Raw genomic sequence first — 14,152 nt, 5'->3', positions numbered from 1 at the left:
AATATTTGAATATTCCCTCAATCACACTTCAGTCAGACACTCTGTAAAAACAGTTTAATTAAATTGACTCTAGTTTCATTCTCAGAGTGTCATAATAACCCTTTTTGCAACATACTTTAAAAGGTTGTATGCAGGTACAGGCTTTCCACACATAAAAATGTATATTTGTCTACTCTGTGGACAAAAGGAAGGAGAGAATGTATGGTTTTCTCACACTCCCTTGCTACTTTCTCACTGGAGTGTGTGATTTTCTCCTATTTATACACCAAAAGGGATTCTCACTAACCATGCTTACCTTTTTTCTTAATTATAGGTTATTCTTGCCACTTTAAGTTTAATATCCAGTTTAACAGCCAAGGGTTTTTATGATGTGAACGGAAGAGCTGTGATGGAATATGTGCTTAAAAAAAACAGCCTCCTCATCAAAGAGCAGGTAAGTGGCAGAAGTACATATTTGGGTAGGTGAATGTGTTAGGGAACAAACAGCAACAGTAGTCAGCACACAAAAAATAAGTGGACCTTTTAGCCCCCTTGTGCCCCAATGTCATTACTTTGCCATATAATATACATCAGCAGTGTCACATATTTGCCCCTGGTGGTGGAATATAGACCTCATGTCCCTCTCGTTAGTTCCCATAGGCTCACCTTGACATTCTATGTTCTTCATTTGAGCTTGATGTTCCCTACTTCCACTCCAGTGCGTCTTTCTCCCTCTGTCACTTTTATGAGTGTCCCTTATCCATTTGTCTGCTTACATTTGCACCTGAATTCAGCAGCTGCCCATCAGTGCCAACACTGTACATGCCTTTTCTTCATGTCCAGGCTGCCCATGATGTGAACCAAACCACTCAAGTGAATTTACTTATAGCTTTCACTTCAAGAGTCATTCTTCCAGTATACCGAATCTATGGTTTTTCCATTATTGTGAAAAGTTTAACCTAGTGTACCCTTACTATTGTGGGGTCTGAGTTAGTGATGTCAAATGCAAGTGGAGTCGTTGTCCCGAAGTTAAATTATTGCAGCTGGTTTGATTTGTACTGTGGCACTTCTGGCAATTTTATAACTTTTATCCTGCTCTTATGTTGTGCAAAATTGTCCACTGTTGTGAACAACGAGTTTCAGAAAGTGGTTTGATAATATCCTTTAGTTATTCTCCTTCTCATTCATTGCCCTCCTCTTCCACAGGTCTCATGTATGATTTTGTATTGGGCTCTTCTTCTGATTCTTCTCTTTTTTTGGACCATCTCAAGTCCTTTGGGCACTTACACTTTGATCCTATCTCTAGTAGCTGGAGGAAACACCTGTCATCTGACTAGGGGCCAGGAATGGGTGTTGGATCAGTGCTCTTCACTGGTGCTTGTGGGGCTGCAGGTGATATGTGGCAGCATGGGCAATGGCAGGTGGCATGGTGTCTGAAAACCGCAGTATTCTTGGATTTGTCAGTGTCTCTGGGAGAGTAGGCCACAGTGGCTTATGGTCTCACCAATTCCTCCATAACAGTAGAGGTGCCATGACCTTATTGATCACTGTGAACCAGGTAGGACTTCCTCAAGCTTGGCCAATGCATCCATGTTACAGAGTAGTTGTACCAAGATGCACAACTCAAGTCCATGCTCAGTAATATGTGTGGGGATTGGGCGCCACTGATGACATTTGGTATCCATCTCCTTGGGGCCTGACCATAATCCAGAGTGTCTGCAGTCCATGCTTAGTCTTACTCTTGGGTTCTTATTAAGCTCAACTAATAGATGAACCAGACACTGTCCATAGTTTTTTTTTACCACAGGTCAGAGGCATCATGCCAGGAACAATTCAGATGCCTGTCCTTATGTTGCATCGCATTGCAACAATGGTGCTTGAAAACCTAGATCCCATCTTAGTAACCTTATGCACATGTTGACTGGCATGAGTGTAAAGAAATAAGATGCTCAGACACTGTGAGAATGGGACTCGCTCCATACACGTCTCAACAGCAGTGCTCCCATGCAGTACATAGGCCTACCGCATAATCCAGCCTATGTGAGACAACTGGCCTTTAGACTTTGCCGGGGTTAACTGGGAAATTTCTTAGGTGATTGGGCAAGGCACATGGGCATTCAGCGAGTGCACTGATAAGCTGTGTTTTTCACTGATAATACATTATCTAGTGGGATCCTTTCTGTTACATACCCCGCTTTATCGTCAAAATGCCTAACAGGGCAAACTACCAAATCCTACACAAAGTAGCACAAACATACTTCAAATCAGTATTTCATATCAACACTGCCTCACAAAAATGCAGTTCCCCGTATGTTTTTGTCCTATTGAGTAAAAGAAGTACCCTAATGTAGCACATACTTCCCCATCAAGCAGCAAGGGGAGGGCTCATGGGGCATCACAATCTGTGTAGTGAGCAAGAGAGACTACCTTGTGGTGCCAGAGGTACAATGTCTCAGATGTAGTGCCCCATGCATCAGAACCTTACATATTTATAATTCTGATAGATACATCTGCCGTGTGGATTCCTCACCTTGTGAATATCCCCCTTGCGTCAGCAACATTTGGAAATTCTTTTGTAGCCTCGCGCCGACGTGGACTCGGGCGTCATAGAGACACGACATCGCTCGCGACTCCGCTGACGTCACCGACGCCTTCAATAGGCCCACGCCGGCGTGATGACATCAGTTACCTTTTTTCCGCGTCGTCGACGCTAACGGTTTAACGGGTTACTCTGTAGCTTCTAGTATCTTTTATACTTTGTTTCGTTGATTCTCCATTCTCTGTCCTTTTTGCTTGGTTGTCATGTCGACAAAGAAGACAGGGTTTAAGCCTTGTAGAGAATGTGGGAAGATGATGTCCGTTACGGACCCTCACCAAGACTGCATATGGTGTTTGAGCTCGGATCACGACGTTGAAGGGTGTTCATCGTGCCAGAAGATGAATCCGAAGGCTCTTCGAGAGAGGGAATCGAAGCTTCTTGTGGTTAAGTTTAAAGCGAGTGTCAGGGAGTTCCTACCTGCCACGACTCTGCTACTGATGTTTGTCCCTCTTCGTTTCCGCCTCGGCGCACACAGGATGTTCGTGCACCTTCCACGGCCGCCTGGGCTTACCCGGAGGCGGGGCATCCATCGGTGACGTCGTACCCTGATGTCCACGTTATAGAAAACAAAGGTGCCTAGCTTATTCAACATAAATGCAATACAGTATAGGAACACAATGGAATACTATACGATTTAAGGTTTCCTGACCCAGCCGGGAAAGGAATTTATTCTCAAGAAACAATGTCCAATATACAATACAAATGAAATAACATGACACAAGCCTGTGCCATACCAAAAGAGGAAAAGGAAAAATAGGAGTAGGGTGAAATGGGTGTTTTTCAGGCAAAGGAAGGGAGCAAGAACAGGGCACTGTAGATAAATTAACCCTTTCGATGCTGATGACGAGCTCAGCTCGTCATGATGCACAGTTGAGCTGTGCTGATGACGAGCTGAGCTCGTCATGAATACAGGAGAAGAGTAATTTCCAGCACAGGGGGGGAAAACACCTAGCAGCCAAGGTGTTAAAGATCAATGGCAGTGTCGCCTGGAGTGGAGTGTACACAATCTCATTTGACAATATTGTGAGTGTAAACCCACTCATGGGTGTCGACGTTTTGATCCCTATTGCTCAACTAGATACATGGGATCATCATCAGGACTTTAACAATAAACAAAGCATGCCTGAATGAAATAAAGCCTCTGTTGTTCGAGGTAAGGAGCCTCACATGGGAGATTTCCTGCACTTCTAGGTTTTGGCGGAAGTTGTCGCGCCAGGCACGGGGTTGTATGTCGTGGAGGTCCTTATTAGGGTCCAGTCGCAATGTTAGTTTTTAACAATCGAAAATAAAACTCGTTGCCCGTTTTCGGTTTCGTCTGGTGGCCGCACTTTCTCCACTCTGCGTGGGAGCGAGGTACGGGATTTAAAGTGTAGGCATCAATGGCCATACACGCGGGGCACCAACAATGTGGCGTTCAGGCGTCAGTCTGGATGACGACTCGCCTCTGCCGGGGATACTCGGTCAATGCCGGTTTCCATGCCTGGAGTTTTATTTTCAATGATGATGATCCCATGTATCTAGTTGAGCAATAGGGATCGAAACGTCGACACCCATGAGTGGGTTTACACTCACAATATTGTTGAATAAGCTAGGCACCTTTGTTTTCTATAACGCAGTTATACCCATGGTCCTTAGCTATCCGTTGGGTCCCCCTTGTTTCTAAAGTACCCTGATGTCCAATCATATTCCACGACGGCGCTGATAACGCGAGATTTCGAACAGGAGGGCGCGAACGCCGGAGCAGCACAGGAAGCATCGGACGTCTTCGCCGCTGGACTGAAGGAACCCGGAACCGGATTGCTAAAGGAGACAGAAGCAGGAGACGGGGAGAGACCGGCAGCAGTAGAGCCAGCAGGCCAACGGAACCACGCTCCGCCCAGCCACACTTCACCTGGAGAAGTGTGGCATCGCAAGGTACGAGTTCGTATACGGGGACTCTTTCACTCGGAGGGAGGAAACGGTTAAAGGGCGGTTGGGGTGCATACAGTGCCGCTTTGGTACGGAAACCCAAGAAACCGGTGATGGTCCCTGGTGATCCCCCTCACTCCCCTGCCCTACCCCTCACGTGTATCAGATAAACAGCGCAGTCCAGTAATCTGGCGTTTTCTTTCTTTCTTTTCCTTTCCGCTCAACGCCCCATGAGAGTGAGAAGACCTTCCAACAGATGCACCACTCGGAAGCCCTGACGTAACCGGAAATGTGCTTTTCATCATCCTACAGTCCTTTTCTCGTTGTTACTTTAATAAATCCCCAGTACCACTATATTCTACTTTGTGACTTCGCTTCATTACTCGCTACCCCAGTAACTACAACCCTTACAAGTGGTGCTGTGACTCGGATTTCCCTTGAACCGTCCTCTGATACAAGATTGAAGCCCTAATACAGCAAATGAAAGAGTCCCAGGATAAACTCGAGTGGGCAATAGGCCAGACCGCCACTCAGGCTGATACTGACCGCACGACGTTTTCTAACGCCATACAGGCTCAAGTTGATAACCTGGTGAAACTGGCTGAGGGACAGAATCAGCTTATGACTGTGCTGGGACAAGGCAGAACAAACGCCCCTGGTACTGTTGTTCCGCTACAAAAGTTCACTCCGGGTGATGATCCCTTGGCTTTCTTCCTTAACTTTGAAAGGGCTGCCAGGGCCAGTGCTTGGCCGGGGGATAGGTGGCCATTCTATCTGGCACCCTTGCTAACAGGTGACGCCCAATCCGCTTACCAAATGATCAATAGAGACGGCACTGCAGTGTATGCCGTCGTAAAAAAATATATCTTGGACCGGTTGGGCGTTGATGAAGAAACTCACAGACTCAAGTTCCGACAGGAACGCGGTACCCCTGGGGACCTTCCTAAAACCCTGTTTTATAAATTAAAAGCAGCCGCAGACCTCTGGTTGAAACCACAGGAAGGTAATATAGACGATGTAATGAATAAAATATACCTCGAACAATTTCTAGAGGCGCTCCCCTATGGCACACAACGCTGGTTGAAACAGCACGCAGGACTAACTCTCGAACATGCCATTGAAATGGCCACCTCTTATGCCTGTGCCCAGGGTAGACCCCCGGTGAAAGAACCAGAAAAACCTCTGAAACCCTTACCAGCGAGAGTCGAGAAAAAGTTTGTAAAACCCCCGTTTGAACCTCAGCGACCACGTTATCCCAAACCTGAGGTACAACCTACTCCTGGTCCTCAATGTTACGATTGCGGAGAGTGGGGACACATAGCGAGGTTTTGCAGAAAAAAACCAAAATAAAGGGAGGAAGAGCCCATGGATGTCAGTTACGCACCGTATTCCCTTCTCTTTGCAGAAGAAACTGGACCGGTATTTTACGTAAGTGTCACCATACATGGGAAGGTAGTAAGGGCACTTCTAGACTCCGGCTGTAAACACTAGGTTGTACGCCAAGAATTGGTGCCTCCCTCGTGTTTAATGGCTGGAAAAACTGTGCATATACGCTGTGTTCATGGGGACGTTAGGGAATATCCCCTAGCCACTGTTAGTCTGTGCACCGCTGCAGGAACTGTAACAGAAGTGGTGGTGGGAGTTATGCCTTCTCTCCCGGAGCCCGTAATCATAGGCACTGATAACCCGGGGTTTTCTGCTCTATTAAAGGATGCCTTTTTTCCCGAATGGGCTTTCCTCGCGAAATCATTACTGACCAAGGAACCCCATTTGTATCACGACTAATGGCCCAAGTGTGTAAACAACTGGGAGTCAAGCATATCAAAACCTCTGTATACCATCCCCAGACAGATGGCCTAGTCGAGAGATATAATGGTAGCCTAAAACTTACGCTGAAGAAGCTTCTGTCCGGGGATGGTAAGAATTGGGACCAGTTGTTGCCTTTGGCCCTTTTTGTCCTTCGAAGCCAAAAACAAGCTAGTCTGGGTACATCCCCGTTTGAGTTGTTGTTTGGTCGTGCTCCCAGGACATTACTGGAGATTACGAAGGACAGTTGGGAAAAAGAGGGAGTTCAAGAGGCCGAGGCTCTCTTGGACTATACACGACAACTCCAGACTAGGCTGCACAAATTAAGAACGCTGGCCCACGAGCATCTAGCTGTAGCCCAAAAGAAACAAAAGACCTTTTACGACAGATGAAAAAAATGGAGAGAACTAGATGTGGGTGACTGGGCTTTAGTATTATTGCCATCCTCTACCCACAAGCTCAAGAAAGAATGGCAAGGACCTTTTGAGATTCTCCGCAAAATAGGAAAGACCACCTATGTGTTGCGCGTAAAAGGAAATAAGACCCAAATGTACCACATCAATCTCTTAAAAAAATGGTTGGGAAAACCACCCCAATCGGTACAAACTGTTGAGGCCGTACCTCATACGGTGCACAACACCCCTGTCAACCCCGAAATAACGGAGGCTCAAAGAGAAGAGATACTGACCCTACTTCTCCGTTATAAGGATGTCTTTTCTGACCAGCCCGGGAAAACCAACATAGCGGTTCACACAATTCCCACTCCACAGGGTACTGTAGTGAAACAAAAACCCTATAGGATCCCTGAGGCCAGGAGACAAGCCTTTCAGGACGAAATCGACCAGATGTTACGTTCTGGAGTGATTGTGCCCTCTAAAAGCAACTGGTGTTCTCCGGTTGTTCTTGTTCCCAAACCGGATGGCAGTATTCGTTTTTGCATTGACTTTCGAGCTGTCAATAGGGTCTCAAAACAGGATGCTTATCCACTGCCTCGCGTGGATGAACTGCTGGAGCGTCTTGGTGAGGCCCAATACATCACAACTATTGATCTCACCAAGGGGTATTGGCAGATTCCCCTACATCCCGCAGATCAGGAGAAAACGGCCTTCTCCACCCCCTCAGGCCATTTTCACTTTACTGTTCTTCCTTTTGGCCTCCATGGAGCACCGGCCACGTTCCAAAGAGCAATGGACACAGTGCTATCCTCACACCAGCAGTATTCTTCCGCTTATTTGGACGACATTGTGGTCTTTAGTAAAACATGGGAAGAACACAAAGAGCATCTCGAGAACATACTCTCTAGTCTACGAACCACGGGGTTCCACATTAATGCCAAGGAAACCAGAGTGGCCTTCAAAAAGGTTAAGTACCTGGGGTACGTGCTGGGCAATGGACTGATCGAACCCCAGTCTGAGAAAGTAAAGGCTATCGTGGACCTTTCCTATCCCAAAACCAAGAGGGAGTTAAGGGCTTTCTTGGGTTTAGTGGGTTACTACAGGCGCTTCATTCCACAGTTTGCTGAATTAGCCAGTCCTCTTACAGACTTATTGAAGAAGTCGCAGTCGTCCCCAAGGCTGCCGGCCCCTGGTCCCAAAGAGTCGAACGCTTTCCAGGCCTTACAAACTGTCCTTACCACTTCACCTGTTCTGGTTTCGCCTAACTATAAGAAGCCTTTCATTCTTCAGACTGATGCCTCTGGGGTGGGTATAGGGGCAGTCCTTTCCCAGGAGGACTCTGATGGACTCGAGAGGCCGGTTCTTTTCATCAGTCGTAAACTCTTCCCCAGAGAACAGGCTTACTCCACCATTGAAAAGGAATGTTTGGCTGTCCGCTGGAGTGTGGACAAGCTCCGGTACTATCTGGAGGGTCGTCCTTTTGTCCTGTATACGGACCATGCCCCTTTGACCTGGCTGCAGCGCAACCGTGGCCATAATGACCGCATCCTTCGCTGGTTTCTTGCTCTCCAGCCCTTCCAGATTGAAGTTCGACACCGCAAGGGTCGTGACCAGGGCAATGCTGACTTCTTGTCCCGGTTTCCTCTTTCCCCCGATTGGGAAATCCTGGGGGGGGGGATGTGTCAGGGGGTTCCTACCTGCCACGACTCTGCTACTGATGTTTGCCCCTCTTCGTTTCCGCCTCGGCGCACACAGGATGTTCGTGCACCTTCCACGGCCGCCTGGGCTTACCCGGAGGCGGGGCATCCATCGGTGACGTCGTACCCTGATGTCCAATCATCTTCCACGACGGCGCTGATAACGCGAGGTTTCGAACAGGAGGGCGCGAACGCCGGAGCAGCACAGGAAGCATCGGACGTCTTCGCCGCTGGACTGAAGGAACCCGGAACCGGATTGCTAAAGGAGACAGAAGCAGGAGACGGGGAGAGACCGGCAGCAGTAGAGCCAGGAGGCCAACGGAACCACGCTCCGCCCAGCCACACTTCACCTGGAGAAGTGTGGCATCGCAAGGTACGAGCTCGTATACGGGGACTCTTTCACTCGGAGGGAGGAAACGGTTAAAGGGCGGTTGGGGTGGATAAGGGACAGGAGTGAATACAGTGCCGCTTTGGTACGGAAACCCAAGAAACCGGTGATGGTCCCTGGTGATCCCCCTCACGCCCCTGCCCTACCCCTCACGTGTATCAGATAAACAGCGCAGTCCAGTAATCTGGCGTTTTCTTTCTTTCTTTTCCTTTCCGCTCAACGCCCCGTGAGAGTGAGAAGACCTTCCAACGGATGTACCACTCGGAAGCCCTGGCGTAACCGGAAAGCTGCTTTTCATCATCCTACAGTCCTTTTCTCGTTGTTACTTTAATAAATCCGTAGTACCACTATATTCTACTTTGTGACTTCGCTTCATTACTCGCTACCCCAGTAACTACAACCCTTACAGCGAGTAAGGTTAGAAAATCTTCGAAGCACTCGAGGAGATCGAAGTCGAGATCCAGGTCGAGGTCTCGTGAGGCGTCGGCCTCGAAGTCTTCGTCTGACCACGCTTCCGGTTCTCGGAAAAAACATAAGAAGAGGAGGCATGAATCCCGTCATCATTCAGGGGATAAGTCTGGTTCAAGGTCAAAGTCTCCCAGGAGGGTGAAGTCGAAAGTGATTCCTCCACAAGTGTCGGATCATGAAGGTGAGGCTTCGCCTTCGGAGTCGGTGGTCCATTCTCCGACTCCGGTTCCGGATCCGACTCCGGCTCCGTCTCCGGCTCATTCTCCGGCTCCGGATGACGCCGATAGAGTTCCTGTTGAGGGAGAGTCTTCGAATCCTGTTGAAGGGACAGATTCAAACCTACCTCGAAGTCATCCTGAGCATCCACCATTCCCGACACCAGGTCAGGACCCTTCCGCGTTTTTAAACGCGATGTATGGTGTTTTCTCGAGATCATGGTTCCCCTCTGGTGCGCCTTCAGGTCCCATGGGTCCTATGTCCTTTAATTTGGGTGTTCCTCACTCATATGCTCCGGCACCATTCATGCCGTACATGCCAACCCCGACTCCGCTGTGGCAGTACCAAGCTCCACCAGGGTCGACGCCGGTATCGACGCCGGCCCGCCCGAAGTCGATGACTCCGGCTCCGACGTCACCGGCTCCAAGCAAGTCTGTGGATCCTCCTTCCAAGTCCTCGGATTCGGTTCCGAAGTCGGCTCCGGCGCCGTCGGATTCGGCTTTGGATTCGGCTGCACTTCGAGTTAAATTCAGGTCTCGAAGAGAAGCTCAACGTCTGCTTGAACAATAGAGGATTGATGAGTCTTCTTCTGACATGGAGGAAGGTGAACTGGATGGGGGTAGTTTCGACGACCTGGCTGAGGCAAGTGGTCTCGAGTTTTCCCCGGAATGGTCTTTGCCTTCGGGATATGATGCACCCTCCAGGGATGTTCAACCGTATCATGTAGTTATGAAGAAGGCAGCTGGACTTTTGGGTTTGTCTTTGCCTACTGTCGAATTTAAGTCGAATTTACTGACTGAGGTTCTTCATTCTCCAAGTTCAGCAGTGGAGCCTTTACTTCCATTTAATGAAGCCTTAAAGGAACCCATTATGGAGGTATGGAAAAAGCCTTTTTCTGCTCCTGCAGTTTCCAAAAATGTGGCTAGGAGATATAGGGTGGCTCCTGAGGACCCTGCATTCTTGTCATCCCACCCGTCTCCTGAGAGTTTGGTGATTCAGGCTGCATGTTCTAAAAAGTCGATTGGGGCTTTTCCGCAGGTGCCTGGCGACAAAGAGGCCAAGAAATAGGACCAAATTGCTAAAAAGACTTTTTCTTCGGCTAGTATGGCACTGAAATCTTCTAATGCCACTTGCCTTATGGGTAGATACATTCATGCTCTAATGGACTCTATGCGTTCATTAATCCCTAAGGTTCCTGAGGATAGCAGAAAAGACTTTGAGGAAGCCTTGTCTGACTCTCAAGCGGCTGCCCGTCAAGTCATCCAAAGCGGGCTTGATACTACGGATTCAGTGGCAAGGATCATGGGCACAGCGGTTGCCACTAGGCGTTCAGCCTGGTTGAAGTCATCCGATTTTTCAACTGATGTGCAGTCTGCTTTATTGGATTTGCCTTTCGATGGTGAGGGGCTCTTTGGGAGGAAAGCAGATGCGGCCTTGGAAAGATTCAAGGACAGCAGGGCAACGGCTAGATCTCTTGGCCTTCAGGTCAGAGGTTCTACGACCAGGAAATTTAGAGGTTTTGGTCGCTCCTTTCGTTCATATAGACAAGGACAGCAGCAGCAACAACAGCAGCAGCAGCAGAATACCTTGTATAGATTATACAGGGGGAAGCAGAGAGCACGTCCTCGAGGGCGTCAGCCCAATTCCTCCTCCACCTCCACCAACCTCCCCGCCACAGAAAAGCAGCCCTAGATCTGCCATTCAGGATCATGTAGGCCCAGTGGGGGGCCGGCTTACCGACTTTCTACGAGATTGGGAATCGGTTACATCAGATCTTTGGGTTCTCAATCTCGTAGAAAATGGGTATGCCCTTCCCTTTCGGGTATTCCCTCCCAATTACCCTCCTTGCCAAGGGTATTGCTCAGAGGAACATCTGTTTCTCCTTCAGGAGGAAGTCCAAACTCTATTGAGGAAAGGTGCGATAGAGGTGGTCCCAGAGCGGGAAAGGGGTCAGGGATGCTACTCCCGGTATTTCCTGATTCCCAAGAAGGATGGCAGGCTTCGTCCTATCCTGGATCTCAGGATCTTGAATTTTTACCTGAAGCAGGAGAAATTCAAGATGCTCACCCTTGCTCAGGTTCTTCAGGCTCTGCTGGAAGAAGACTGGATGGTGTCGCTCGACTTGCAGGATGCGTATTTCCACATCCCCATCCTGAAGTCGCACAGGAAGTATCTCCGTTTTACGGTAGGATCGCAGCACTATCAGTTTGCGGTCCTTCCGTTTGGACTTACTACTGCGCCTCGAGTCTTCACCAAGGTGATGGCAGTGGTGGCGGCGCATCTCAGAAGATCGGGGATCCTGTATTCCCCTATCTGGACGACTGGCTGATCAAAGCGGAGTCGTCGGAGATTGTGCTTCATCATCTGCAGGAGACAACCCAGTTGTTGTACAGGTTGGGTTTTTCGATAAATGTACCCAAATCTCACCTGGTGCCCTCCCAGCGCATCCTGTTCATTGGTGCTGTACTGGACACAACTGTATGTCGTGCATTCCCTCCACCTCAAAGGATTCGCGACATACAGGAAATGGTCCCTTTGTTTTACAATGGAGCGGTTGTTCCGGTCCTGAAGGTCCTTCGCCTGCTCGGTCTGATGGCTTCTTGCATTCTCCGGGTCAACCATGCACGCTGGCACATGAGGGCACTCCAGTGGTGCCTCCGCAGGCAGTGGTTTCAGCACAACGGAGATCTCAGGGAGTCAGTGAAGATCTCCAGAGAAACTGCAGCGGATCTGTCTTGGTGGGGCGTGGAAGGCAACCTGTCTCAGGGGAAGCCTTTTCATCTGTCTCCTCCGGTGGCCACAGTGATTACGGATGCATCCACTCTAGGGTGGGGTGCTCATCTGGGGGATCTGGAGGTCAAGGGTCTTTGGTCTCCAGAGAAAAGGTTGCTTCACATCAACCTTCTAGAGTTACGGGCGATTCGTTTAGCGCTCAAGGCCTTCCTCCCTTCCCTTCGCGGTCAGTCAGTTCAGGTCCTGACGGACAACACGACCGCGATGTGGTACATCAACAAACAGGGAGGAGTGGGGTCGCAGTGTCTCTGCAGAGAGGCACTGCGTCTCTGGTCCTGGGTTCAGGACCATCAGATTTGTCTGATGGCAAATCATCTGGCCGGAGTTCTGAACGTTCGAGCAGACGGTCTCAGTCGGCAGTTCTCTGCCGACCACGAGTGGAAGCTTCACCCGGAGGTGGTTCACAGCATCTTTCACATGTGGGGGACTCCTCGGTGGACCTGTTTGCCACTTTCGAGAATGCTCACTGCCCGTCATTCTGCAGTTTCCAGTATCCGATGCAAGGAGCCTTGAGGATGCGTTTCAGTTGAGTTGGGGAGATCAACTCCTTTACGCGTTTCCTCCCATACCCTTGATTCCTCGGGTTCTGAAGAAGATTCGCCAAGACCGGGCCCAAGTTATATTGGTCGCCCCGGATTGGTCAAGAAGGGTGTGGTACTCAGATCTTCTCCACCTCTCCTCTCACCTGCCGCTCCGTCTCCCTCTCAGGGCAGACCTCCTCTCTCAGATGGAGGGGCAGGTTCTACACCCCCACCTCCAGACATTACACCTTCATGCCTGGAGATTGAGCGGGGCAACCTGAATTCCTTTTCCCTCCCGCCTGACGTTGTGGATGTCATCTTATCTGCCAGGCGTGACTCCACTAAGTCCATCTATTCTTATAGATGGTCGAAATTTGTTGAGTGGTGTAGGGAGAAGTCTATTGACCCTGTGAGAGCCCATTTGTCTGATGTTCTCCAGTTTGCCCTTTCTCTGGCGCAACAGGGGCTTGCTGTTGCTACTGTGAAGGGCTACCTTTCGGCGCTGTCAGCATTTCTCTGCTTGCCTGACCAGCCGTCTCTTTTTAAATCTCCCGTGGTTTTGAGATTTTTGAAGGGCCTCACAAACAAGTTCCCTCCTTCACCTTTTATTGTGCCTCAGTGGGATTTAAATCTTGTTTTGTCCTTTTTGATGGGTGCTCCATTTGAGCCCCTTCACAAATGTCCCATGAGGCTTCTTACTTTTAAAACAGTCTTCCTCGTTGCAATAACCTCGGCAAGGAGGGTAAGTGAGCTTCAAGCTCTGAGTTCTAAGCCCCCATTCCTGACCATTCATGCTGATCGAATGGTTCTCAGGACCAGGGCTGCTTTTCTGCCTAAGGTGGTAACTCCCTTTCATTTGGGTCAGTCCATTACCCTACCTTCCTTTTATCCTCCCCCTCACCCTTCTAAGGAGGAAGAGAGACTGCACCGCCTGGACCCTAAGAGGGCGGTTTCCTTTTACTTGGACAGAACCAAGGATTTTCGTTTGGAGGACCAGCTCTTCGTTTATTTTATTTATTTATTTATTTTAGCAATTTTTAAAGCGCAAACAAATACCCATAAGGGTGTCTCGGCGCTAAATTCACAGAACTCACTGAGAGGTGTCGGGGGAGTTAAGATGGAGGATAACCGTGTCTGAACGGAGAGTTAGGAAGAAGAGAATAGCCATGTCTTGAGGCTTTTACGAAATTTTAGAAGCGTGGGAGCGGTTTTAATGTGGAGAGGTAAAGTGTTCCACAGTTTGGCCGTGGCAATGGTGAAGCGTCTGTCTCCCCAGTTGGCCCTCTTTGTTCGATGGATTTTCAACAGAGAGGCTGAAGAGGATCGTAGAGTCCTATGTTGTTCAACTGGACGGAGAGCTTCTTTTAGAAACTGTGGTCCTG

General features: G+C 49.1%; 1 protein-coding gene across 1 annotated transcript in view; it reads left to right on the top strand.

Annotated features, from left to right (window-relative positions):
* LOC147683405 (maestro heat-like repeat-containing protein family member 1) overlaps positions 1–14,152 on the top strand; it is a 150,366-nt gene that overhangs the window by 82,171 nt on the left and 54,043 nt on the right. Inside the window, exon 13 of the mRNA XM_086943845.1 lies at positions 314–433. Coding sequence (XP_086799971.1) covers positions 314–433 — 120 coding nt within the window. The remainder of the gene's footprint in view (positions 1–313; positions 434–14,152) is intronic.

This window comes from Lissotriton vulgaris, chromosome 11, assembly GCF_964263255.1.
Source record: "Lissotriton vulgaris chromosome 11, aLisVul1.2, whole genome shotgun sequence".
Classification (NCBI taxonomy): Eukaryota; Metazoa; Chordata; class Amphibia; order Caudata; family Salamandridae; genus Lissotriton; species Lissotriton vulgaris.
This window is presented reverse-complemented; position numbering and strand designations above follow the sequence as displayed.